Below are 18,369 nucleotides of genomic sequence, written 5' to 3' on the forward strand. Positions count from 1 at the left end.
GATATACAGATGCTGCCTGTTAGTGTGGCTGCTGTCTCTCTTTACATGTTTAGTAGTGGTGTAAATTGAGCAAAATTTGCACCTGATGTCAATTTAGCCTTAGGAACTCAATTTAGCCTAAGGCTAATGTAAACCTCTACCACTGTTTGATGTCAAATGAAAGTTATCTGGCAAAAATGTTTGACTCTTTTGGGCTACAGTTGTTAGACTCAGTAGTTTTTTTGGGAAACTTTAGACTTCAGCCGTGGCCATGTACAGTTACCAGGGTGACTTCTAACAGTCTTGTCTGTTTTGAAGGTGAATGGGGAAGATAAGTTTGGTTTCCATTTACAATCGGAAAAAATCCAAAACAATTTTTAAAAAAGCCGTGGGAGGAAAAAGGAATGTTTCTGTTTATTGGTTTTGGCCAGTGTAGAGTGGGCTGCATTGCTAGTAGCTGTAATTCAGTAGGTAAGTAGTGAGCAGCAGTTGTTAGTTGTCCTAACTGGATACTGATATAGGAGTAGACTGAGGTGGACATCAAAGACATCCTCTAAGTAGGGGGGAAGACGGTCAGTGAGATAAGTGTACTGTTTGTCGGTGTACTGTTTTAATGAGTGTACTGTTTGTCGGCTCAGGCTGCAAATACCTTTTCAAATGTTAGGGGATTTTCATCTTTTTCATTCAACTATGCTTATTCACATTTTCTAAATGTAAATCAAAAACAGCACTGGTGACTCAGCCTTTGGGTGCATATTCCACCGTATCTCCACACACACAACAAACTGACTGTCACTCACCAGCTGTTTCCAGTCTGAGCCAGCAAGCCTTGCTTAACTGACCAGTGTCTTCTCAGATTTTATATAATATTTCAGATATTCCCAGAGATTAAAATAGTTCCTGACGAAGAGTTCGCTATTTCCCTCTTGTGGATGTCCACCACAGCTGTTATTGGGATTTTTCTGCTGTCGGTTGCGACTACTTCTTCTACCGAATTACAACCACAAGATACTTTCCGTCCAACTTCTGGCAACACTTTGCAACCAAGCTTATTCTCTTTAAACCAGTCAGTGGAGACGTGTGATTCACATAATTTTTTGTGGCTTTTTAAAAAATTTCTTCAGCTTTGCTCAGTTAGTGAAAGGAAATCTGGTTACTGTCATTGTTGATATTGCCGATTCGCTCACTTGCTGACTGAGACCCTGCCTTCTGTCTGGATTTAGCTTGAAGGATAAGCCAGAAACATTAATCTAGTGGTTTGCTGATGGTAATCGTAGAATTCACTCATTCCTGATTATAACAACACCTATTAGATAATATTCTCTGAAAGTAACGATAGATTTGATAAAGGAATGCCAGCCTGCATTTTGTTAGTTTGTTATCTTACTTCTTGTCAAATTAATTGATTTTAATTAAATGTAGTCTGTAAATGGAAATGCTTAATGAGCACTTCCAGATCAAAATCTTGTTTTTGACAAATATAAACTGCATGTCTTTTACTTGGCAGCGAAGTATTTCTTTAATTCAAAATTCATTCATAATGTTCATTTGTATTGTATGCAAGCATCTGCTATAAATCAAGGTAAGTGTTTGAATATCTGTATATGTGTGTTTAAATGTGCATTTTAAGATGTTATTTTAATGAACAATGAAAGAATATAGCTTTTGCGTTAACTATACAGTGCAAATGTTTAATAGTATGGCTGTATCTGCCTTTAGATCTGCAGTACAGTATGTACATTTACACACATACCTACACACACCATTACTTAAATCCCACAATCATCCTGCGCCGTGTGAACTTTGCTGACGACAGCAAAACAAAAAGATGAGTGTTGACAGTGTTAGTATGATAATCTAAATTATTCAGAGAAAGCTTTGAAAAGGCCTGACAGGAGCAACAAAAGGAGGAGAGGTTGTGCTAATCTGCTACTCAATCCTGAATATCAATGCAAATGCAGTCACTTGTCTGAGGGGCACATTGTTTCCGCTGAAGTTACAGTATGTATCAAAGCATGCGGGCTCTCAACTTTGGAAGAGATAAGATATTAAGGTGAATTTTATTCATCGACGGAGGGAAGTTGGATCATTGCTGCAGTAAAAAGTAGAGGTGTTAGAAGACGAGCAGAGAGGTTATAAAGGATATAAAAACCTAATAAAAAGGACTTGACTGTAGCAAATCATTGTTGTGGTTGGATATTTGTGAGTTGCTGCATTGACAGTGGCAGCCATAGATTAATTTAAATTTGATTTTACAGAATGCCTTCTGGGAATATCCTGAACCAGGAAAAGTTTCAGTTGAAACTGTCCCTGTATTCCAGGTGGGTGGTCTTGCAGCAGAGAACGTCCGCTGGGCAGAATCCATTGCAAACTTTAAGAAACAGGAGAGGACTCTGTGTGGGGATGTGCTCCTCATCACTGCCTTCATCTCCTACCTGGGATACTTAACCAAACGCTACAGACTCCAGCTTATGGACAACCTCTGGAGGCCTTATCTCAGTCAGCTGGAGGTGGGTGATTTGTTAAAGTGGCCACGGAGATGCTATGTGGACTGTGATTGGTCAGCTTGTGCTTTTGTTTTTAAAGTTTCAAGCATTTTTTTTCAGGTTTCAAAGCCCATTAATGTGACTTATGTAGCCAAATTTGAACAAACTCTGTATTCTTCTCTTCTTTTCTCAAGATTGATTTCATAAAATCCTGTTTGAATGGTAACATTGAGGCAATTAGCATGAGTCACCTGCACGCACCATTCTATGTTTTTTTGGCTGTCTGTGTTTGAACTAAAAGTAAACACAAAATTTTGCCAAACCTTGACATTTTTTCTTCAGTTTAGCTACATTACCATCAGAACTATTGGCTGGGGATTTGTTGTAGGCAACCAGTTCTCTTTCAGAGGGTAAAAAAAGGCTAAGAATCTTTTTAGTTTCCATGAATACTCACTGAAGAGTTGATCAGTTGTTAATCTGCCGCTGAAACTGCTTTCACAAGGCACTTTCTTTTCTCCATCTCTGAGGGTTGCGGTATTATCTCACAAAGCTGGTAAAAAAATAAATAAAAAAATCTGGTGTTGAAAAAAGAAAAATGCATAATAAACAGAATTTTTTTTATTTTTAGAGTTCTTTTTTTATACACATTCACTGATTTCACTTGTAAGGTTCCCATCCCAGTCACTCCTGACCTGGACCCTTTGACCATGCTGACTGATGATGCTGACATTGCAGCCTGGCAGAATGAGAGTCTGCCTGCTGACAGGATGTCCACTGAAAATGCTACCATTCTTACTTCCTGCCAACGCTGGCCCCTCATCGTGGATCCTCAGCTGCAGGGAATCAAGTGGATCAGAAACAAATATGGAGAAGACCTGCGGCTCATCCGCATCGAACAGCGAGGGTAAGTTGTGTTATGGTGGAAGGCAGCCTTGGTCTGTTAAAAAAATATTATGCAGAGGATTTTGATGTAGGGATTCCTGCTGTTTTGCACTGGAAGGTATCTGGATGCAGTGGAGAGAGCGCTAGCAGCAGGTGACGTGGTTCTTATAGAGAACTTGGGGGAAACTTTGGATCCTGTTCTTGGACCTCTGCTGAGCAGAGAAACCATCAAGAAAGGGAGGTAAGATCTTACATCGTAGGTGTCCTGCAACACTAATATTTGCCGTTGACAAATAGTAAAATTCAAAGCTGGTATCTGTCACTTGCAAATTCATAATCGTGCTGATGCTTACTTTGATTTCTATAAAAATGTAGCTGTTTTTTTGTTCAGAGTTTAACATCAGTTTACAGCTTCTAATAGCTTCCACTCTTACCACAAGTATTGTCACATCCTATTCTCTCAACACAATTAGAGTACATGATTATATGTTCAGAGATTGAAGTGATCAACGGTCATCCTCCTGGACTGTTTGATAGGAGGTGCCATGAAAGAAATTAGCGCTGACTTTCAATGAATCGCTCATTTAATTAATGTAAAATATAAAGTATTGATGTGTTATGTCAAGAATATTGATACTAATGTTACTCTCTGAAAAAACAATGCCTACGGATTCCTAGTTATAACAATTGTGGGCTCTGGATCAATAGTCTGTTTACATCTCTTTCTCTAACACATGCCTAACAAGAAGTTGAGGAAATTAGCCACTAATGAACAAAAATGGTATTTGCTAAAAGGGATAATTCAAAGAAACAAAGAACGCAGCTCACTGGGTATCAGAGACTATAGAATTTGGTTCTGAAATATGTTTTCACACATTCAAAAATGTGTTGTTGAATGTAGAGTAACACCAGCCTTATTCCTTACAGGACACCTACATGAGCTTATGATACAGGAAAACGTGTGAGAGATTTTAATAGAGGAGATAGATGATTACATTATCATCAGTGACAAGTCCTCCTTTGCTGCTGTGGTCACATCATGGTATTTCAGAATCTCAACTTTCTTTTAGAAACCCTCATTGATCGAACATTTCAGGTACATAAAGATTGGAGACAAGGAGTGCGAGTACAACCCCAGTTTCCGCCTCATCCTGCACACCAAGCTCGCAAACCCTCATTACCAGCCGGAGCTGCAGGCCCAGTGCACCTTGATAAATTTCACAGTGACCAGAGATGGTTTGGAGGACCAGCTGCTGGCTGCAGTGGTCAGCATGGAGAGACCTGACTTGGAACAGCTAAAGGTAAGGAGGCCAGAGTGTCGGTGATGTCACCAAAGAGGACATCTTGATAGATAGCTGCATGAATGTAAATGTGAATCTGACTAGACATAAAAGGAGTACCTGTCACATTCTTCCGGTTATATCAGAGGACAAACAACTGAGAGACTGTTTGAGATTCACTGCTAACATCTCCTCTCAGCAGATGTAATTAAAAGAAACAGTCAGAAGAGTCAAGGGCCTCCAGAAACTGGGCAGAGCACTGTTGCTTGTCATTATCCATCTTTAACACTACATGTCGGGGAGAAAACACAGGCTGTCTTTAAACATCACAAGAGGCTGCACGTCCAGGCTCTTTGATTCCAAAACAATCAGCTAGTGCCTTTGATTAACGGCTGGTGGATGTGTGATGATTATCAAGGGTGCCTCACTTCAAGAGACTGGTACCCTGCACGGGATGTGCGTGTGTGTGTGAGTTTGTGTGCTCAAGTTTTCTGTGCCTTCACGTGGCATGTATATGAACATGGAGTAAACTAAATGTGCAAGGATATAAAATATTAACATCAAATTGGAACCAGTATTATTACATTTACTTGATACAATTCTGTACAAATTCACATTTCTCAGTTTCCACACATTTTTTCGGTTTCTTGTGAGAGTTGTTGGAATTGATGTGACAGACAAACATTTGCCCAAAGCCACTTTTCAGATTAGAGATATCTGCATACAGCTCCGATACTCAAACAGTTGACTTGAAATGCAAGAATCAGTCTTTGCCATGTGATTGGGTTATTTCCCTTGCTTTCCTTTATATGACAGACTGGTTCTGTCACTGCACTAAAGATGAAGCACGAACTTCCACACATTGTGTTAAACCACTTTGTGCGTTAGAAGGTGTTTTATCCTGTATAAAAATCTTGTGTCTTGGGACACGCCTCGTTTCTTTATATTTTGTGCTTCCAAGCAGCCAGACTTTCTTAATCTTAAAGTATTATTGAGCAGTACTTCTTCAAGCTTTCTGTGGGTCTTTCAGAGTTTTTCTTTGGACATTGGCTGCCTTTTCCTTATTTTCAGTCCAGTCCAGGATTGTGTTTTGTGCACCTAACTCAAGTGATGAACCAGTACACATAACAGATGACTTGGCAAATCATTTTAAATGTTATCTTCAGGAAGCAGCCTGTCACAAACACATATATTTTGTTCCCATTTCTGCAGTTGTGACTATGAAAAATGTCAAAGACAACACAATTTGACAGACTAGGTGTTTCCCAAAGAGCTGCTGGCTGAAAACATCAGTGAAACCTCATTAGAAATGGTCTCCATGGAAGGTTGGCTGTCAAGAAGCCATACTTAAGGAAGGGAAACAGGGAGAAAAGGCTGAGCTATGCCAAATGGCACAAGAAGTGGACTGAAAATCAGTGGCAGCAGGTCTTATGGAGGGATGAATCCTCCCCAGAGCCCGGACCTCAACATTACTGAAGCAGTGTGGGATCATCTGACAGAGAACGGAGCAAATGAAGGAATGTCCTTCAAGAGGCCTGGAGAACTATGCCTGAAAACTACTTAAAGAAATGACTGAATGCTTGTCTATAAGAGTTCAGGCGGGGTTCAATTCTAAACTAAATATAGACTTTTAAGCTCATTAGATTTGTACAAATGCTGTTTTACCCTATATACTGTTTGTCCATTGATATTTCAATAGAAAGCTGTCAATATAGAAAAGCAGGGTGGCTCAAGAGTAGCTAAGGTCTAGCTTCTTTCTAGTTGTCACTTCAAGCAAATCCCTTCATGTTACATATATAGCTGTTTTTTCATTTTTGGCTTGGAATCGGCTGCATTTTTTCGCAGCTCAGTGCAACGTGACTGTGCCCTCCATGATCAAATGTTAAGCTCACACACACAACAGCAAACTGTCTGAAATAGAAAATCTTCAATTGCCATAATCTCAGACGAGTTTCTGATTGGCATTATCTAAAGTATTAGTGTTTGAGTGCTGGATACTGATCCACGAAGGATCACCCAATAAGGCAATTATCTATTTATCCTGAATAAAAAAATCCTGTTAACTTTTGAAACTCTAACAGTTTCCAATTGTGTCACAGTCATCTCGGGAACTGTTCCTGCAACAAAATGCCATTCATCATTAAGCTCAAGGAATCGTGTAATTGTGTCTTGATGCTATCCTCAAGGGGATTTCGTCTTTTTTTTTTACGTTCACACATCCACATCTCTAAAAATCAAAGAACAGAAGATGCTCTTAGGTGCAGTTTCCTTTTAAATGTAAATGCCTGGCTGTGTTCTGTTGACCCCTCGATCTCTGAATGTGAGGAAGGCTTTTGTTCCACTCTGTTGATCAGTGAAGCTGTCTCCTGCTGTAACACCGAGCTGTCATTGCTGGTCAGATTTAATGGCTAGCTCAGTACGCTGTGTTCAATAGTGCAGGTTCCTTGCAGCTGTGTGACCAAGTTTCGGGAAGTAATGAGCACCACATAGTTGCGAAATCCACAGTATGCTTTTCTGTGTGAATGTAAATGTTTGTAATTAAGGGAAAAGTCACTTGATCTAAGCTGCAGCGCCTAACGAGGCCTCCGTTCCTTCTCATCCGCAATCTGCTCGTTTCATGTCAATTGTTTGAAATGGATTGGCCGATGGCGCTACTGTACCAAGGCAATTAGACAACACATTGACACAGTTCCAGTGTTCCTAAAATGCGGCTCTTGTTAGTTGAGGGGGGAGAAAAAAAGGGAAGTCAGAAATTCCTCCTGGTTCGGAACACATCTGGCTGACGGCAGTGTCTCAGACAGATCAGAACGGAAGATGTTGTAGGAATTCTGTTAACGGGTCAGGCGGCTTTTCTCCCACACTGTTCTATTTGCATTTTGATGGTTTTACGGAGGCGTCTTTGTTTGTGTAGGCAGCGTTTTACTCAGAACTGTAGGCCTTCATCTATGGTCAATCAGCATTTTTAATAGATTGAAAGGGAAAGGGAGAAAAATGACAGAGTTATCTTAGGTCCAATGTCCCATCAGCAAAATCCAACAGAGTGAAAGATGATTTAATGATGCTTGTTTAATTAGCATTTCACTGAGATCCGAAGATGAGAAATTAAAAAAATAAAAAGAAGAAGAAGAGCAAGATCTGGAACACACTTATCATTTTAATTAACACTGAAAGTTGAATGGGGTGGTGGGGGCTCTGTACACTCCCAAGAACTCTCCTAACAAAACACGGCCCATTGAATGAAGTGCTGAATGGCTTTTTGTTGTCGGTAAACAACCCAGACTGATAACAATCATCGTACTGATAGAGGAGTGCAAATTGGCTGTACCTGTTTATATTCTATCAATGACTCTGTGCCATTATACCTTTAATGAGGTTAGCGTTGCTACTGAGCCGTAGGATGACTCCTGGGTGAAAGAGCTCTCGTTAAACTGTGCCAAAGACGAGCTAAGGAGCTTAAAATGTCAAGTTTCCTTTTTTTAAGAGACTGCACTGGGGAATCAGTCTACAACCTTTTACCATCCTTATTTTGTGCAAGTGCTTGTGTTCATTCTTGTGTGGATTTCCCGCAACACAGACCCCCCTCATTAATAAGGACTAAAATGCTCTGGTTCCCAAATTACCTGAACCGGACTGCTCGGTGGCACTCAGTAATCATTTGCCTGGGAAAATGACAGATGTAATATCTCATTTTTATCCCATTTGGCTTGTTTTGCTGACTGCTTAATTGTTTGTTTTTCTCAAGAAAGGGTAATTACAAGAACAATGTGCCAGAGGAAAGCTAATTGTTTAAAACTGACTCATTACTGAATCCAGTTGGGAATGTTTTAGTGTTTCCCCTCAAGAGCACTGAGTACAGACGAGTAGAAGGTCACAGTTGACTCTCAGGCAAATGTCCACCACACAAGGCCACTGTGATCTTTTCATCTCTGCTGCAAATGTACGCATGTCACATCCTACCAAAAATGCCACGAATCACGTTCAGTTTAAACCCCCGCAGGCAGGCTTAGTAAAAAACTTGTCAACTCTACTGTAGGTAATAACATCAAATTCAGAGTGTTTAAGAGAAAGGGAGAGGCTCAATTAGTTTTAACAATGGTGTAAAATATCTCTCATTCTAGCAATAGGAAATTCTGTCATAAAGAAAGCAATTAAGGCATGTGAGCTCCTAAATTATCTGCTTCCCCGGTGTGATCTGAGCTAAGTATGTCTTTTGTCACGGGCACGTTATGCCACAGGGGATAGATCCACCCACATCCACCCCACCAGAAACCCCTGTGATTGCAGGGGAGCAGAAACAGATGTACCAGAAATGTTTTACTTCTGTCTGTTCAGAAAAAGGCAAAGCTTAAAACAGCCCACCATCCCATAATTACAGTACGACAATTCAAAGGTCGAAGAAGGTTCTCTTAAGGAAAACTTCAATAAAGCAAAGTCCTTATCAAGGAGAACCAAGGAGCTTCTGCAGACTAAAACGAAGGACAAAGCGGGATGAAGCAATAAAGAGAGTAACCGTGCCCTGTCGGCTTTGTTCTCACAACACTTCTCAAACACCAGGCTTTGAAAAAGTGAAAGTTTTCTCTCAGACGCTTCTGTTTTTTTCAGCTAGAACAAAGACAAAGAAAAACGGTCGGAGTTAAAGCTTTATTAGAAGACGGGGAGCAATAATCCATATGGTGGAGTGTGGGTAAAGCCCAGTGCTACCAGGCTGTGTGCACACATGTCCATATCCTGCCTGATTTCAGCACTGCTTCATATTCAAGAATATCATATTTCTAAACAAATCATCCATAATGAACCAGAGTGAGTGTTTGTTTGTGTGTTTGTGTGCATAGTTCATCATCAAAGCTCTCTCAAATTGAAGGTCTCACACTGAAGTCGCTCAGCAGAGGTTTGATGTTGGCAACCAGGCGGAAGCTGGTTAATCCATCCCAGAGCGTTCCCTTCATGTGTCCAGATAGCCGATGCAGAGTGTATTGATCAGTTATGCCTTTGAGGTGCCCTTCAGTGTTCTTGCCCTCATATTGACCCACTCTTTGAAGATCTCCCATCGCCTCAGATTAGGATAATGTTGTATCTGAGAATCTTCTGACATGTGGAAGTTTTTACACAAAGTATTTCTGTGTCTTTCAGTCAGACCTGACGAAGCAGCAGAACGGATTTAAGATCACTCTGAAGACCCTGGAGGACAATCTGCTGTCCCGATTGTCCTCTGCTTCAGGAAACTTTCTGGGAGACACAGAGCTGGTGGAAAATCTGGAGACAACCAAACGCACTGCTGCTGAGATAGAGGAGAAGGTTTTTTCATTTAAAAAAATTGTTTCAGTTTTTATTACAGCCATTATATTACAGGATAACCACTGAACGCATAAAGCAATGAGTAATTACTTAATAGATACCTATACTGGACGCACTACCCAAAAAGCAGAGAGTCTGCTGTATGCTGGGAGAATTTCTACAAAATAAAAATACGTGGTGTTGTTCACTGTAACAACAAATGCTGTAAACAGATAACAGCATATTTATGTGCTGAAAAAATATTTTGTAATATATATTGGCTTGTACAGGATTCATGCTTTAGGAAGAGCAAAGATTAAAGCATGAATATGCCTGGTAAAATACACCAATCGGCCATAACATCATCACCACCCTCATAATACTGAGTAGATGCCTTTTTTTTCACCAAAATAGCCCCGATGCATTGTGGTAGGAACTCTACTACAGCTTTGAAGAATTGATGTTGTATCTTGTACCATGTCAGTAACAGATACATTCAATTCATGTAATTAATGAGGTTAGGCCTGCAAAGATCAGGCCAGCACAGTTCACTTCATCTGTCAGTGGTTATAATGTAATGGCTGATTGGTGTAGTGCCCAGCTGTGACATTTCTGTGGGCCTTTTTACGCTTTCATTATAGTTAATAGTATCATGGCCTGATACCCAACATGCAACTCTCTCTGAGCAAGAGGTCACTGAGTCGTGTTGGGTATCAAGTGGTGGTACCTTAGCTGGCATTGTTTTTACTGAGACTACATTCGTAGCTGTTCTTTTTTTGTGTGTAGTGTTGTGTTACAAGACTAATAGACAAAGCTCTCTGCTCCCTTGTCTGTATGCTGTAATTATTCAGAAGGTATTGGGTAACAAAAGTAGTTTAATTCCACGTACCTCCGAAATGACATTTGCAGAACTAATTTATTCTCTATAAGTTTTACTTTATAAAGTAGATGCTAAACAACCTGTATACAAAATATGTCCATTCCAATTTGTGAGTGTTAAGCGTAAGTGTTGTCATGTTCGCCTTCCTCTTGCTCACTCATTTTGTTTTTGCTGTGTAGTCAGAGGATCAGATAATTTCTGTTAAGTGTCTTTTCTCTGCCAGAGATTTACTGATGTTTCTTACTTTCCTTGAGAGCGCTTCTGCAAAACTGCTGCATGAAGATGAGTGATTGCCTTCTGTCTGTGATGAGATGAGTGCTGCAGATGTTCATTTTCAAACATAACTACAAAGGCATTACCTTTTTAAAAAAAACAAAAAACAAGTCGCTTAATTGTCGTGTTTCACGCAGTATGAGAACATTTTGCTTGGAACTGTGAAATTGGAATAGCTCTGCTCTTCACTGGAGGGTGTTTTATTGGATTGTGCACAAGTTCATCATTAGCTGATGGATGAAACCTGTTTTATGCATATCTGTGCTACTATGTGCCTGTGTCTGTGAGAGAGATTTTCTTTCTGTCTGAACTTTCTTTTTACTGTAGGTTAAAGAAGCCAAGGTAACAGAGGCCAAAATCAATGAGGCTCGAGAGCACTACAGACCAGCAGCAGCGATGGCTTCCTTATTGTACTTCATAATGAACGACCTCAATAAAATCCACCCCATGTACCAGTTCTCACTCAAGGTAGTCTGTCTATTGAGACACCATGTTTCCTGCCCACCTCACAGGCTCCAAGTGAGGCCCTTTTTTACACTCACTTCTCCTTTTCTCCCCTCCTCCTTCCATTTGCTCATCATGTTTTATGCTCTTTGCCCTGTCTTTATTGTGTTTGTGGCTCCCTAATGTTGTTATGTAGGGCTTAATGTCTCTCACATTGTCAGCCAGCGAGCCTGAGAGAAGGCAGTCTGAGATATGGTTTGCAATCACCCCTGACTCTTCAGGTAGCTGCCTCAGCCCAAGTTATTTCCCAGCATAATCAAATGAAAACACATTTAGAGTTTTTATACCTTTGACCTTGTGTATCCCGTGGAATACCATACATTGGTGGAAGTTTGCTAAATTAAAAATACACCACACATCTCAGAGTAGAAGATAACAACATTTATTTTCTTTGCAACGTCTCTGTTTAAAGCACGTCTTAAAGTTCCCTTATGAAAGACACAGTTGAGAGCTTCCAGCTTTGAATTTTAGTTGGGAAATTCTCACTTGCACTGCTTGCTAAGTTCAAGGGAGTGACTTGTGCTGCTGTTGTCACAGTTAAGAAAGTTCACATGTCAAACCTAATGAAATAATTTCAAAGGTAACCAAAATACATTCATTGTTTGCCGCCCATTTAAATAGCACTCCCTCAGCGTTAGTGTTGATACTGACACTTCACATTAGTGACAAGTATAAAAGTAGGCTCTTGATATTTTGGAATCCTTTTAATATCGACAAATTGCACAAAACCCCTAAAATAAACCCTAAGCATGCATTACACTGGGGAACTCAGCACGTCAGTCCTATATCAATCAATATCTTCACTATAACAGTTCGAATAACTGCTGTTAAATGTGAAATGGATTTAATTTTAAAAAAATCAACCCAAACAGAAATATTGCCCAACCGCATATCGACAGTGTTTGACCGTGTTTCACCTCAGATAGTGAGTTGGTGTTGTATCTGCTCTCGTTGCCCTGTGCATCCCCAGGCATTCAGTGTGGTCTTCCAGAAAGCGGTTCTGAAGGCTGAGCCGGATGAGGCTCTGAAGCAGCGGGTGTCCAACCTAATTGACAGCATCACCTCCTCAGTCTTCCAGTACACCACAAGAGGCCTGTTTGAGTGTGACAAGCTCACGTACATCGCTCAGCTCGTGTTCCAGGTAGGAAGGGGAGCTGCTTTCATCTTCTGCATGGTTTGTTTTGAGAGCAAGCTTGCCATCGAATCGGCTGCTCTTGAGACTACGAGCCCTGTCTGCATCTAATCAAGTGGAAAGAAGCTGCAGTTTGTGCTGAAAATACACCATTGCCCTCCTGTTTGTTGTGTCCCCAGATACTGCTGATGAATAATGAAATAAACCCTGCAGAGCTGGACTTCCTCCTGAGATACCCTGTCCAACCAGGTGTAACATCACCAGTGGATTTCCTATCCAACCTCTCCTGGGGTGGGATCAAGGTACAGAAGAAGGGAGAGATGGTTGTCCCACTGAAATGTACCAACAGCAGAGATGAGCCAGAATCATGTTGTGAAATGCAATGAGACAGCATTAGATAATTTAAGTCTCAGTGCCTGAGCAAATGAGTGAGAGCTGATGCTGAAACTTAGATAATTAGTTTGTTTTTTTAGCAGGTACCCTGCCCCGAAATGAAAAAGAAAAGAAAAAATGGATTGTTTTCTTCTCAAAACATGCTTTCTCTGCTTTATATTATAAACTGAATATTAAGTTGTTGAATTTGAGAAGTGTGACAGACTATCTTACTTAATTGCATGTGATGACCACACGGAACAGATTAACCGGTGGCTCTTTAGCTTGTATGCTAACATGTTTGCAAGCCCTTAGCAGAAACACAGTAACCAGTAATTAAGGATAATGCCACATTTTACGGAAGAAACATGTTTGTGCTAACCAATCCTGGGAACTCTAACCGAGTTTCAATATTATATATATATATGATATATATATATACATATATATATATATAATATTGAAACATATATAAAATTGGCTTCCTATGCCTTAGTTAGCTCAAGTTGATTTGTACGAGTCTTTTTTTGGAGAATGAGTCAAAGTACAAGTCCAGTATCAAAAAAAGTTGGGGCGTCTTGTAAAGTGTAGATAAAAGCAGAATGCAGTTATTCACGAAACTCTTAAACCATTATTTTATTCACGGTAAAACAGAAAATAATCAAATGTTGGAAAGGGAGAAATTTTGATATGTTAATAAAAATATTAGCTCATCTTGAATTTGATGGCACATCTTCAAAAAGTCTAAACGGGGCCTTGTTTACCATGTGTAGCATCCCTTCTTGTTACAACAACAATCTGTTAATGTCTCAGAATTTAGGAAAGCAGTTGCCTGACCTTTGAGAGAAGATTGTTGTCCCATTCTATCATGATATAGATTTCTAGCTGCTCAACGGTCCTGGGTCTTCTTTGTTGTACTTTGTTTCATGATACGCCAAATGTTTTCATTTGGTGAAAGGTTTGGATGGCAGCCAGGTCACTCCAGCTCTGAGAGGCTTCTACTACGAAGCCACGCTGTTTTAACACAGGCAGAATGTAATGTTGCTCTGAAACCTGTAGATACCCTTCAGCATTGTTAGTACCCTTGCAGATGTGCACGTTGCTGGTTCCATATTCACTAATGCACCGCCATACCAGAGATGCAGGCTTTTGAACTGAGAGTTGCATTTTATTTCTTCTGATCACAGAACAATTTTCTTCTGTCTGAGTCCAGTTTGAATTCACTCCGGCCCAGAGCACATTTCCTGCCTTCTGTTGCCCACATGCCAACTTTTTTTAGATGTTTTTCTGCCATCACATTCAGCATGAACTAATATATTTCATGAAAAAGATGTTAAATCTTAGTTCATGAGATCTGCTAATCACTGCATTTGGTCTTTTATTTGCATTTTACACAGTGTCTAACGTTTTTGGAATTGAGGTTGTATATATAGAAATATCAATGCTGCACTTATTGCACGTTCAGATATTATTCCAGTTTCATGTCAGTGCAGCCCTGTGGCTCAGCACCTTTTGGTATGAAGTTCTCCCAGTACCTCTGTTTCCTCCCAGGGTCCAAATGCATGTGTTTTAGCTTAACTGGGGCCTCGGATGTAGCAGGTGCATTAATCGGATGGAGGAATGTCAGCTGGCTGTATGAAATGCTCTTTGGACTGTAAAAAAAATAGGAAATTGAAATCAGTTCCGAAAAGTAAAAACGAGATTGAAATACATACAGATAATTAATCAGAAATAAAATGTACTTTCCTAAAGATAGAGCAGGAAACCATTCATGAAGAGTTTTAAATTGTTGCTAAACTCCATAATCCCATAAAGAAATTGTAAAATGTCTGCTATGTTTTTGCAAACCAACCTTTCCGCCAGGCTGTCATATGTGAGGCACATTACCAAAATCTACAACTTTCCTCTACCTCTTCAAGCCCCGAGTGGCTTCACACAGTTTATTTCTGTGAACACAGACAATAGTTGGCAGCACTAGTGAAGTCTATCTCAGTTTCACCCAGAACTCATGGGATTCAGAGACCAATTTTGCTGTGTGACCCTGCTGCGTTTTAACACTGAACAAACTTTGCATACTCATACAGTCTCTTAAAGAAAGAATTTGTCTTGCAGCGCAGTCCTGTGGACTTCAGACAACAGAGGTTCCTTCCCTTGTCAAATCAGTTTAGCAGCAAACTAAACCTTAACGGCAGCTTAAGGTTGTGCTTATGAATATTTTAGTTTCTTCCGCCTACAACATTAACTGAACCTGAACCCTTAAGAGAGTTCAGAAAAGAGACTTTCCCTGCTACACTCAACACACTGTAGATGTTTAAGGCTCTGTTCGTCAAATTTTGTCACTTGATTTTCACACTTGGACGCATAATAAGTTGAAAACATTTAATGGAGGATAAGATGCCCTGATTGCTTGACTCTCTTGATGACATTAGTGGAAAAAGAATCCCTCCAGACCTGGAGTATTCTCTCTTCAACTGGGCTAAAAGGTTGCCACCTGCCTGTGGTAATTATACAGGCTAAACTAGAGTAACAGTCTGTTTGCTCAGAGCCACTTTGTACTGCTTCCTTCTACCTCACCACCTCATGGCTAGTTGTGAGAAGTTATAGAAAAACAGATGTTTGGGGATTATTTTTCCATGACACCTTGTTTGCTGTGTCTGCTGTGGGAAGATTTGAGTACCCCCCCTTATAGTTTATACAGTAGGGAGATGGCATTCACACTTCACATGCTTTTGCTTGTGTGTGTGTGTGTGTGTGTTCTTGTCAGGGAGAGAGTGCCTGGTTCGAGGCTGCTCTGTATGACACTGCTGTTTTCCACAGATGAGATAAGGTGTCTGTCAGTTGGGTCATCACAATGAAGCCCCCGCTGGTTCTGCAACGGATGCATATTTAGACTTCCCTCACCCCCATGCCGTTATGAAAGGGATCGTGTTTACTCAGCATTTCTGTTAGAATAAATATTATTTGTGTAAGCGTGTGGAAAAGATAAGCACTTTTTTTTGTCTTTTTTTCCCTTTAACTTTTGCAAACAAAGTTAATCCTTTTGCTGTGTTTTGAGAAATGTTTCTGAAGTACTCAAACTTTTATGTACATGAGTCATCGCGGTGTAGCAGCACTTTCATCCTTTCCTGTACGAATCAACTTTCTTTCTTCCAGTCCCTGTGCTCCATGGAAGAGTTCAGAAATCTGGACCGAGACATTGAAGGTTCAGCCAAACGCTGGAAGAAGTTTGTGGAGTCAGAGTGTCCAGAGAAAGAGAAATTCCCACAGGAGTGGAAGAGCAAAACCTCGCTCCAGAGACTGTGCATGATGAGGGCGCTGAGACCTGACCGCATGACGTATGCTGTCAGGTGAGAACAGGAATCATAGCTTGCCCTTTGATGTGGGATCTGTGAAGGATCTTTCTAACCTCCGTTGTTTTGTGAAAGGAAAAAGGTTGAAGAACTTAACCTTTGGCTTGTAGTGTAAACTGACAATACACATATCCTCACTTCTTCTGTTTGTCTTTTGCTGGAAAGTATCCGCAATTACAGCTGCAAGCAGTCTGGAAAACCCCCTCAAATTTTGTCTAAAAACACCAAGGTACTGAACTCAAACCTGATTAACATCCAGGGATCACTTGCAATCTATATATGGGTATTTGGTTAGTTAAGTCATGGGTGTGGTGACATATTAAAGGAGTGAAATATCAACATCTTGTGCAGAATACACTTGTGATAATATAGTGATTTGATCTGAACAGATAAAATTAATACAGTATTGATTTCAAATTGGGGTTTTGTACAATTTATACAGTTCCTTGCCTCCTAATGTGAGTGTAATTCAATTACCAAAAGTGAAGAGATAACAAAAAATCAATGCAGTTCAGGTTTTATTTCATACTAAAGACCAAAAGTCTTTAACCTTTATTATTTTTTACTAATGGGTGACAAAAGGATTGTGTGTAATGCAACAAGGATATTATGCAATTGTGACAAACCTACAAAGAATTACAATATACAATATTTACAATATACCAGCCCTCTCTCAAGAATATCCTGCATAACTCCCTTTCTGAGCTGTCACACATTATTTATCGTCCATTCTATATGTCTTGTTTACCCATTGAGATTCTTTCACAAGAATGTCAATTTCACAATGTTGAACATATTAAGTGCAGAAAAGGTGAAAAGCTTTGACTGCAGCATTGCAAGATTGCGATGTTTGGTTGGAAGTAAAGCAGGTGAATTGTGAATTAAACAGATTTAATCAACAGGCGACCGAGAACATCTTAAGTTATTGGTTTTAAAGCAACTCTCTATCTAATGTCCTGTACTCAGGATGATTCTAATCCAAGTTATTCAGTTTTGTCAGCCTAAGGAGAACTCAGCCATACTCTCTCCTGCAGAGACTTTGTGGATGAGAAACTGGGAAGCAAGTATGTGATTGGCAGATCACTGGACTTTGCTGTCTCCTTTGAAGAGTCAGGTGCAGCTACACCCATGTTCTTCATCCTCTCTCCTGGAGTGGACCCTTTGAAGGATGTGGAGAAACACGGTAATGTTCTTGCTTGTTTTATCTTTAATAAGCCATAAAGTTCCAATTCTAACTGAGTGAATTTTATGAAGTAAATTTTGTTAAGTTGAGTGGAAAAGTATGGCTTTCGTGGAATACTCAAGCGCAGACATGATTTCCACTTTGATTCCCGCAGCATAAGTGTATCAGTCTGAACAGCAGCCATCCCAACACATCTATCACGTGTCTCTGCTGTGATACCAGCCACCACGACCAAGGCACAACAGGCTCAACAGGCTCTGCCAAGATTGAGGAGATTTTATTAAAGGTCATAAATATATGAGGCGGCACCCCTGGTGTATTACGGGCAGCAGAAAGTAAATGTCATTGGTTTCAGAGTTACTTTACATTCCTGTTTAAATAATGTGTATGGCAGCAGGGTGTGTTGTTTAGATTTTTCCAAAAACGTGCACAAAGTCAAAGCTCTTGTACCGACCAGGAATAGGACACCATGTGTCTGAATCTGTTGCCTAATAATTCAGCCTGAGGGTATTTGAGGTTAGCTCTACAAAATATTGAGATTGTATCAGGATTGTATAAGTTTAGTGTAACAAATATATTTCTCTGTTTTTTCTACTACAACTAAGTCCCACTACACTTTCAAATGCTAGTATTTTGCATTTGACTGATTCGTCACGATTATTCATATGCTGCTTTTATTCTATTTGACTCTCTGTTTCAGCTTGAGGAACCCTCTGAAAACAACTCATACCATAGATTCATTTCAACATGACAGTTAAATGTTGTTATTTGTGA

General features: G+C 40.1%; 1 protein-coding gene across 1 annotated transcript in view; it reads left to right on the plus strand.

The window, feature by feature from the left end:
• Positions 1-18,369, plus strand: part of dnah9 (dynein, axonemal, heavy chain 9) — a 137,145-nt gene that overhangs the window by 93,654 nt on the left and 25,122 nt on the right. Inside the window, exons 60-69 of the mRNA XM_072373573.1 lie at positions 2,301-2,489; positions 3,134-3,369; positions 3,466-3,588; positions 4,444-4,648; positions 9,758-9,922; positions 11,382-11,522; positions 12,529-12,699; positions 12,870-12,992; positions 16,216-16,409; positions 17,447-17,595. Coding sequence (XP_072229674.1) covers positions 2,301-2,489; positions 3,134-3,369; positions 3,466-3,588; positions 4,444-4,648; positions 9,758-9,922; positions 11,382-11,522; positions 12,529-12,699; positions 12,870-12,992; positions 16,216-16,409; positions 17,447-17,595 — 1,696 coding nt within the window. The remainder of the gene's footprint in view (positions 1-2,300; positions 2,490-3,133; positions 3,370-3,465; positions 3,589-4,443; positions 4,649-9,757; positions 9,923-11,381; positions 11,523-12,528; positions 12,700-12,869; positions 12,993-16,215; positions 16,410-17,446; positions 17,596-18,369) is intronic.

This window comes from Leuresthes tenuis, unplaced genomic scaffold (genome assembly GCF_036924035.1).
Source record: "Leuresthes tenuis unplaced genomic scaffold, fLeuTen1.0.hap1 SCAF_20, whole genome shotgun sequence".
Taxonomy (NCBI): Eukaryota; Metazoa; Chordata; class Actinopteri; order Atheriniformes; family Atherinopsidae; genus Leuresthes; species Leuresthes tenuis.